Raw genomic sequence first — 9,605 nt, forward strand, 5'->3', positions numbered from 1 at the left:
CCAAGGATTACGTTTCTAAAAAAAGGGCGAGACTTGCTTTCCGTTAAAAATTCGAAATTACTATTCTCACTGGGTGGAGTAAAAATTTAATTCCTTCCACTCTTCACCAAAGTTATACAAAAACAAAACATAAGTATCCTTATGCAAAGGCTTAGGGTTTAAGGGGAGGTAACGTCATCTTTTCTCGAAATTATTATAGCATTCGTTTTCAATACACTATTTCGAGCTACACTAACTTTTAAATCGTCAACTTTAGTTACAGTTAGAGAAATTTCCACCTCAAAAAAGTCGTTAACGTCAAACTGTTCCAAGTTCTCGCACTTTCCGACCATTTCGGAGCCGAAACTGATGCAGACGACAGCTTAAAAGGTCATGATCTCGATCTGTCCCACACATTCGCATAACCAATGAGACGCGAGGAAGGAGGAGCAGGCGGTTTAAAAGTTTTTGGCGCTTCCCCTCACAGTCAATCAGATATTTGTGTGTGGTCTATGGCCTCTTAAAGATTCCAAGTACTACTGTACTAAATCTATGTATTCCTGGTCTGACTACTGAAACATTTTTGTTGGTCAAAAATTTAAATAATCGTGACTGTCACTATTCTAAAACTCCAAAATTTTTATTTGAATTAGTGTTTCAAAGTCAGAAGAAGGTGGATATAAACAGTCTCCGCTGCTTTTATTTAACGTAAATGTGTCGATTAATAAAAATATCAACTTTCGCAGAGTAGTTTTTCCTTTACTTAAAATATTACACAAATTATTTATGTATAATAATTTTAGTCAGGACGTGCGTCACGTACCCTTCAAGTAGGAAATACCCGGAACTTTCGGTCATGCTTTATATAAGCTTATCGAAAATGTTTTCCTCCATTTGAGGAAACAAAGGAAAAACTCTTAATTCGCTAAGGATATTTAAATTCGATTGTTCGTCGTTACGAAACATTTTACTCTATTCAACTTTTGAAAAACTTGCAAGTACTTTAAGCAAGACTTTTGTAATGACATTTGTAAAGTTAATTTCAAACTGTGAATTTTCAAGAATTTCCTGTAAATGATTATTTTTAATCTATCCGATGTCGAAGCCTTTAGGTTCTTGCGTCAAATGGATTTCATTCAATTGGAGTGTCTGTAGGGAGAAGGTATAAATTCACCACATTTCCAGCATTATCGCCAGTCCAAACGTAGGTCCGGAGTTAATCCCCGCCTCTAAATTAAAACCAGCATCTCATTGGTTCTTGAAAACTCACGTCAGCCCGACGCGAATGACGAAAATTACGTATTTTCTGACTGAGGAGAGGCGAAATAGCCCGGCCTCCTTTTACGTCCCCCCTTGTATTTTGAAAGGGGGACTGGGACTATGGCGCGCGAATACCTAGGCATTCCTTCTCGCTAATAAACTAGATATTACTTCTTGCCCTACCTTACCCTTACTTCTCCCAGCTGTGAGAATTCAACTAATCCCGTACGTTTTTACTATTATATTTAGAAAAAGGACGTTTTTAAACAATTTTGCCTAGACCTAGATGCAGTTTTAAATAAAGCGAAAAGTTAAGGTTGTATTAGTTTACGTAAAATCGAGAGATTTTGATAGAAATTATCAAAAATTTGGACAACAATGAGTGTTACAAATATTCGAAAAGATTTTGATTCAATGGCTATTTTCGTCAGTCTCCATATTTCTACGAAATTGACGCTAAATGTTTTACTGAAGGGTGAGATATTAATTAAGAAGCAAACCGCAAGTACACGCGTTAAATACATAATTTGTAACAAAATATCAACTTCACCAAATTGGACACTAAAATTAAATTTGATTGCCCAATAAATAACGTGTAATGCATGTGCAATTAAAAGTGTTAACCATCCTCTCTGAGTGAAGTGTTTACGTTTTACACCAAACCTAGTATATCGGGAAGCCCTCACATGAGCAGTTCCCGTATGAGCGGATTTCATAATAGCGGTTCTCATAACAGCAGTTCCCTAAATAGCGGTTCTCATAACAGCAGTTCCCTAAATAGCGGTTCTCATAACAGCAGTTCCCTAAATAGCGGTTCTCATAACAGCAGTTCCCTAAATAGCGGTTTCTCGAAATGGCAGTTTACCCGTTACAGCAATTACCGATACAGAGGTTCTCGTAAACGCGGCGTACGGTTACAGCAGTTCTCTAAAGAGCGGAAAACAGATATGTGAAAAACGACAGTTGTTTATTATGGTGTAAGCTGGCCCAGCTGGGTTATATGAACTCAAATAGAACTAGGTGAGATATGGATAATTTGGTTAGGTTAAAATTGATTATTTCAACTAAATAGTATTAGGTCGGGTCAGGTCAGGTTAGGTTAGGTTGGGTTGGGTTGGGTTCGGTTGGATTTTTTAGGTTTTGTCCCGTTTGGTTAGACTTAGGTCAGTAATATTTTGAAAATGGTGTAACAATGTTACGCCTTTTCTAAAATATTGTTGTTTATCTTCATTGATTTCCCAAATAATAATATGCCATTTCCAAAAAATTATTGTTTACAATTATCTACTTCCGAAATAAAATAAGCTTTCCCGAATTATTTTTCTATCCTGGTATGAGAATTGTAAACTGATACAGTCTGAAGAATAGTACAATATTTAAGTGTACTTAAAAATAAATTCAAAAACACGATCCGTTAGTCGGTCACATTTCTGATTAAATGATCACAGAGAAAGGTAGATTTTGAGACCAACGAGCATATTTTTAAGAAATGCTCGAAACTCTAGACAAACACTGCTATTTCCCAAAATAGCAGCCGCTATTTCTAAAACAGCAGCCGCTTTTTCTAAATCAGCAGCTTTGAACAAAGCCGCTGTTTTTTTGTAATCGCGGTTGCTATTTCGAGAACTGCTCTACCGGGAACTGCTCATACGAGGTACAGTACACCCAATATATCACAGACATTGCAGAATTCTCAATATAACCAAAGCAAACACATTTTTTTGCTGTAACTTTCATCTCCATTTCCACAACCAAATATTTTGCAAATTTTTTAGTATCGATGTTTTGCAATTTTACGAGCAAACATTTTAAACACTTTTAGTCACGGTTCACGATCACCATAATCTTCCAAAACACTAACATTGGTTCCTTTCTTCAACTGGGTAAATTGCTTTATCGCGAGAAATAATTCATCAAGTAACGTGAGCTGAGCTGAGTTCAAGCTATGGTGGACAGGTATGGTCGTGGGTTTTCAACTGTGAACCCCCGTATTGCTTAATTCGTGACTGCAATCACTGAATTCTTCATGGTTTCTTCTCCACCAAAGCCAAAGTGAATGACAAATATGAAGTGGAACTTATCACCAAGTTTTGAATAAAGTCAACGTCAATTCTGACGCAATTCAAGACCGAGTAATTCATCGGAGCCGATTTAAATTTGTAAATTAAAAATCGTTCTAAGGTCGCTTCGTGAAATGACAGACCAATGAACATTTTTCTCAAATGGCAAGCTGAAATTAATATAGAGTCGCAGGTGCTAATAGTCGACAAAATAACCAATAAATATAACGTAGAAATTAGCGGTAAAAAGGTATATATCACTTCGGAAACATTGTGTAATGTTGATCCTTGCATCATTACACAAATCGAGACGTTAACAGCGACGTTAACAAAGAATTCGACTAGCCACAAACATAAAAATATTTTCGCAGTTGAATTCGAATCTTCAAGCATTTTCACAACGTCTGTATGAATGGCCGCGATGTGTTTAACGTTATTTTCAGGGTTTTTAATCATATTAGCTAATTCATTCACTCGAAACCGCACAACGTGAGCTTGAAAAGCCAAGATAATTTGAAAAAGATACGGTACAGTTAAGATTAAATAATAAATGACAGCATCAACTGAAGCGACGATTTTGGCTAAATCTAGATTCCGTTTTAAATACCGGGAATTGTAAAGAATGCATTCAATGTAATAAAGTGTATCTTCAAAGTTGCCTTGAGCGAATGCGGAAATTCTGGTCGAAATGAGCAAAACGTTAGACGTTAAAGCGAGCGTTACAAAAATTCTATAAGAATTTGTTTCAATGGCCATTTTTGTCAGTGTGCATATTTTCACGAAATTCTCGCTAAATGTTTTACTGAATAGGCAGATATTTATAATATAACAAGCCACAAAAGCACGCGATGCATACGTAATTTGGTACAAAATATCAACTCCGCCTAATTCGACACGAAAATTGAATTCGATTGCCCAACAAATCAAGTGTAATCCGTACGAATTTGCAATCAGAAAGGATACCCATCCTCTTTTAGTTAACCGTTTACGCTTTTCACCAAACCTAACTAATCCCAGACATTGCAGAATTTTCAATATAACAAAAGTGAATACATTTTTCCTGCAACTTTGATTTTCATTTTCTCGACCAGACATTTTGCGACATTTTTTAGTTACGATATCTTTGCAGACGCGTGAATTGCAATTCTACGAGCAAACATTTTTTTTTCACATATGGTCACGGTTCGGTCACCAAAATCTACCGAAACACTAACGTGTGTTTTATCCTTCAAATTGTTTTACCGTAAGAGCGTTTAATCCATAAACAGTATTAATTATTTAACATACTGCGTAGATAGAGCAGAAAGATACCGTTTTCACTATCTCTTTCAGGTCGACATATTTTAATTAAATACTATAATTACGTTCATTTCCATTTTTTCCTACACGCAACGTAGCGTTTGCAATTTAATGAAGGATAAACAAAGGATTTAGATTTACAATTCCACGTATACAACCCGATATCATTTTCAATTATTCGAGCATACAAAGGCTATTAAAGGGAGGGTGAAGTGGAAAATCAAGTGATTTTTTATCGATTCTTCTTCTAATTATAAGACCAGCCTGCATAGTGAAACATTCAGGAAATACCTCCGAATGATTTTAAAATTCTTATTAGGTTCAGTTTTTATGTATAATTTGAAATAAGCCCCTCCGACCAATCGCGTTATGCCCTGCCTTTTTGTTAACAAAATTCATCGCGAGATTTGATAAAATTTGCGCGCGATGTGACAATCGTGGCGCGAGACATGGAGCGTGCCACGAGAATATTTTGAACAAAAAGGTAGGGCGTTACGCGATTGGTCGGATGGGCTTATATCAAATTAATCTTAAAATCTGAACCTAATTTGAATTTTAAAATCATTCGTAGGTATTTCCTGAATGTTTCACTATGCAGAATGGTCTTATAATTAGAAGAAGAATCTATATAAAATCACTTGATTTTCCACTTCACTCTCCCTAAAAACTGTTAGTCAAGTGGGATAATCACCAAAATGTACTGAAAAAGTTTTATCAGTTCTTGAAGCGCATAACACAATTTTTGACTCAATGAAATTTAATCCATACATGGTTGGAGTTATTTAACATACTGCTGAGAAGATTGGAGTATTGACTATAAAGTACTACAGTATGGTTCCACAAGGGAAAAAATCATTTTGCAATACTACTTGTGGTTTCCAACGTGCTAAGGGTGTACACCACCCAACAATGATCAAAGGCTATACAGCGTCTCTTTCGAATACACTATAAAGTTCTTAAGATGAATGTCAGTATCAATCAATGCTCGCGGAATACAGTGACCACGACACGATAAGGCGACAACCTTCGTTATTTCGTGCAAGTACGTGAACGTATAAGAGACTGTATAGTCTGTAATGAGTAGGTATGAACCGCTACCGATACCATATCAGTATCGGCACCGATACTCGGTGTTTAGTTAATGTTCAACTGCGACTGACTTAGTTATTCATTATTTATTTACACTATAAAAAGGGTATACATTTCATGCCGTGAAGCGGTCGTTAACTAACCCCGTATACAACAACTCCTGGCTATTTATCTGTATTCTGTTATCACGTGATCTTATCAATTAACATAGCTCTAGGTACAAAGATCATTTAGATGATAAGCCTACATTACGTTACACTCGGGGTTGGATTAATATGATACTAAACCGATATAGTTTTAGGACGACCATCAAGGACGAGTTCTGATTGGCTGCTGCCTTTGACAAGGTAAAATTTGTGTGTATAAGATCAGCCATAATGTTTTCGGTACCACCTGGTACCACATGAGCCAAAATTTGCTTTAAAGACTGGCTTATTCTAGGAGAGCGGTCGCTCTCTTAGATAAGACTTGATACCGCCTCTAATGCTAAAGGAGGGTTCTTTGATTGGCCGTAACTTTTTTCGTATTGTGTTTGCTGCTTTGAAATTTTGCCAGTGAACTAAAATTTGGGCCCTAATTTTGTGGTTTAAATTTCAAAGAGATCCAACTAATAGTTAATTCTACAAAGAAAAAAGTTGTTAAGGGTGGTTTTAGAATCCATAAAATGAATCAGACATTCGGTGAAAAATACTATATTTTTCCATAGACATAACATGGGAATTTTATAGAAAGTGGGGGTCAACCCCGCAGGGATATAAGGAAAACTATTTATTCGATACGTTTGGGAACCATCTTAAATGAAAGAAAACAGTTCAATGTAGCGCCTTTTGTTAGTTTCATTAAGATCAATTAAGTTAAAGTAAGATTTTTATCATTATAAACTCATGCTTCTAGTTACGATATTTTGGGTATTGAAGTTACTGCGTTTTACCACTGTTAGAGACACGCATTATAGCCCTAATTTTTTATATTGGACTTACAGCGTTTTTTTCGTGATTCATGCCGTTAGAGGGATATTAAGCAAGGAAAACATGGCGTTTGAGCTCGGGTGCTTGTAGGTAATTGTGGGTGTTTTTAGGTACTTGTGGGTGCTTGTAGGTACTTGTGGGTGCTTGTAGGTACTTGTGGCTGTTTGTAGGTACTTGTGGGTACTTGTAGGTACTTGTGTGTGCTTGTAGGTACTTGTGTGTGCTTGTAGGTACTTGTGGGTGCTTGTAGGTTCTTGTGGGTGCTTGTAGGTTCTTGTGGGTGCTTTTAGGTACTTGTGGGTGCTTGTAGGTACTTGTGGGTGCTTGTAGGTACTTGTGGGTGCTTGTAGGTACTTGTGGGTACTTGTAGGTACTTGTGGGTACTTGTAGGTACTTGTGGGTGCTTGTAGGTACTTGTGGGTGCTTGTAGGTACTTGTGGGTGCTTGTAGGTACTTGTGGGTGCTTGTAGGTTCTTGTGGGTGCTTGTAAGTACTTGTGGGTGCTTGTAGGTACTTGTGGGTGCTTGTAGGTACTTGTGGGTGCTTGTAGGTACTTGTGGGTGCTTGTAGGTACTTGTGGGTGCTTGTAGGTACTTGTGGGTGCTTGTAGGTACTTGTGGGTGCTTGTAGGTACTTGTGTGTGCTTGTAGGTACTTGTGGGTGCTTGTAGGTACTTGTGGGTGCTTGTAGGTTCTTGTGGGTGCTTGTAGGTACTTGCCCCGGGTACTTGTGGGTGTTTGTAGGTACTTGCCCCGGGTACTTGTGGGTGTTTGTAGGTACTTGAGGGATTATTTAGTGGTTCCAAGCAATCATTTTAGCACTGTTAAAAGCAACTAATGAAGATTTTCTTTCATTGGTGATTTTTATTGATGCTTTTAAATGTGATAGGGATTTATTGCCGATTTAAAATGGATGGGGATTAAGGGTAACTAATACATATTCCAAAGATAGAATGTCCTCGATAGATGGAGCCTTACAAACGATGGGGCTCTAATTTGGCCGGGGCCATCTTGTTAAACTTTCATAAATAAAGTACAACATTATATGCTTATGAAAATCAATGTTATTGGATATAAGTTAAATGTAATTAACTATAATTAAGTACTTCTTTAAGCAATTAGAAATAGATCAACCCCAAATGTATGACGGTAAAGCAAAAATAAAATTATTCAAATTTTAATTTCATTAAGACTGAAGTGACAGATATTATAAAAAACGTCTTGGTTTAGACCAAGGCCGAAAAAACAAACGATATGTATGAGGTTTATCATTTGACTGAAGTTTCAGATATTGCAATTGTTTTAGTTATTTTTATCTATTTAATCCTTAATCAATATTAAATTCAATCAACTGATTTTACTGTTAATCGATCCATTCCCTCTAAATTAATTGAAAAAATTACATATCTACGCTTTTTCAAGAACAATTACATTTTCCGAAAACATTTTATCATGAAATTAATTATTTTGAAGGGATTTCGTGTCGACGATTACTAACTTGAAAGCACCTTGACGGGCATAGTTTTAATTAAGGCAGGCTTGACAAATTTTGAAGTTTGCACCAAAAACGTTTAAATCTGTAGTAAGTTTCTGAGAAGACTGATGTTCAAGAAATTATGATAAATAACTTATTCCGGACTTGCCCGCCAACCTTAATAACCTAAAATTATAAAACATTCGTGTACATGAATGATTACGGTTGTGGCTTGACACTCGCTAGCGCCTGAAGGACCGATCACTCAGTGTAATCGGTGTTCATTTGTAAGTGAGTGGACCATTTTGGAAATTACATACAGATAATTAAAACACAGGGGTGATGCCACCATTGAGTTCTTCTCTCTCTCTTGCCTAGAAGCCCCGCTATAGGCAGTGAGAGTTGACTAGCCTCTTGCCTGTGGCACAGTCTGGCAGTGACCCTTGGTGTGAGGGAGAATACCCCAATGGTGGCCTCGCCCCTGTGTTTTCCGAAATGGTCTTTATGCGTACTAAAATGATTACACGTAATACGTAACCGGTGTACAAGTAGCGCCAACAATGTAGAAATGACGTTTCAAATGAAGACTGAATTATGACCAAGAAATTCTAAAGCACGGAGAGGGAAATTGCAGTGCAATCTTTTCTTCATAGAGGCGACAATAGAAATGTAGCATTTCGATTAACGAAATTAAATGTATAAATTCATGCAACACCCTTGTTTGGCATCCACTATTAAATATTTACATTTTCCTTTCGAATTATGTCAAAGTTCATCTGCTCTTTTTAGAAAGTCAGTAGAATATTTCAAATATTCAATATTGACCCCTCAACACGTACTCCTTTCAAAATAATTAATTTCATGATAAAATGTTTTCGGAAAATGTAATTGTTCTTGAAAAAGCGTAGATATGTAATTTTTTCAATTAATTTAGAGGGAATGGATCGATTAACAGTAAAATCAGTTGATTGAATTTAATATTGATTAAGGATTAAATGGATAAAAATAACTAAAACAATTGCAATATCTGAAACTTCAGTCAAATGATAAACCTCACACATATCGTTTGTTTTTTCGGCCTTGGTCTAAACCAAGACGTTTTTTAATAATATATCTTGCCATTAAAAACAAAAAATAATAATAAAAAAGTGGCTCAAACAAAAAAGTTCGACATTTAAAGGCCGGATTTTCTGCTAGAGGGTTCTCCTGGTGCAGAAAATGACTCGCGACCGAGTAACAATAGAGAAGCGAGTCGTCTAAAAAATACGGTTCTCCTGGTACAGAAAATCGAGGGATAGGGGTTCTACCGGTGCAGAAAATTGAGATATGGTATAGTCACGTTAAAATTTTGGACCCCCCTTTTCGCCCCTAAACTTGGGCGCCCAATATTTCCTAAAGTACGGTTTTTCGGGACGGGTACAGAAACCCGAGCACTAAACATGCAGCAAAAGTAAACTATAGCTTTGAAGCTCAAGCA

General features: G+C 36.6%; 1 protein-coding gene across 1 annotated transcript; it reads right to left on the bottom strand.

Moving 5' to 3' along the window:
- Nucleotides 1–926: 926 nt before the first annotated feature.
- LOC149679498 (uncharacterized) lies at nucleotides 927–7,915 on the bottom strand. The gene is made up of 2 exons (XM_089835295.1): nucleotides 5,290–7,915; nucleotides 927–4,862 (listed from the first exon to the last, which is right to left on the bottom strand). The coding sequence occupies exon 2, from the start codon at nucleotides 4,392–4,394 to the stop codon at nucleotides 3,264–3,266; it is 1,131 nt and encodes a 376-aa protein (XP_089691421.1). The 5' UTR covers nucleotides 4,395–4,862; nucleotides 5,290–7,915; the 3' UTR covers nucleotides 927–3,263.
- Nucleotides 7,916–9,605: the final 1,690 nt, after the last annotated feature.

This window comes from Phalangium opilio, unplaced genomic scaffold, assembly GCF_054372755.1.
Source record: "Phalangium opilio isolate 3A_F unplaced genomic scaffold, DU_Popi_V2 ptg000041l_1, whole genome shotgun sequence".
NCBI lineage: Eukaryota > Metazoa > Arthropoda > Arachnida > Opiliones > Phalangiidae > Phalangium > Phalangium opilio.

What these genes read in the sequence shown, in the direction of transcription:
- LOC149679498 (XM_089835295.1), bottom strand. Translation starts at nt 4,394, where the DNA reads ATGTCTGGTCGAGAAAATGAAAATCAAAGTTGCAGGAAAAATGTATTC.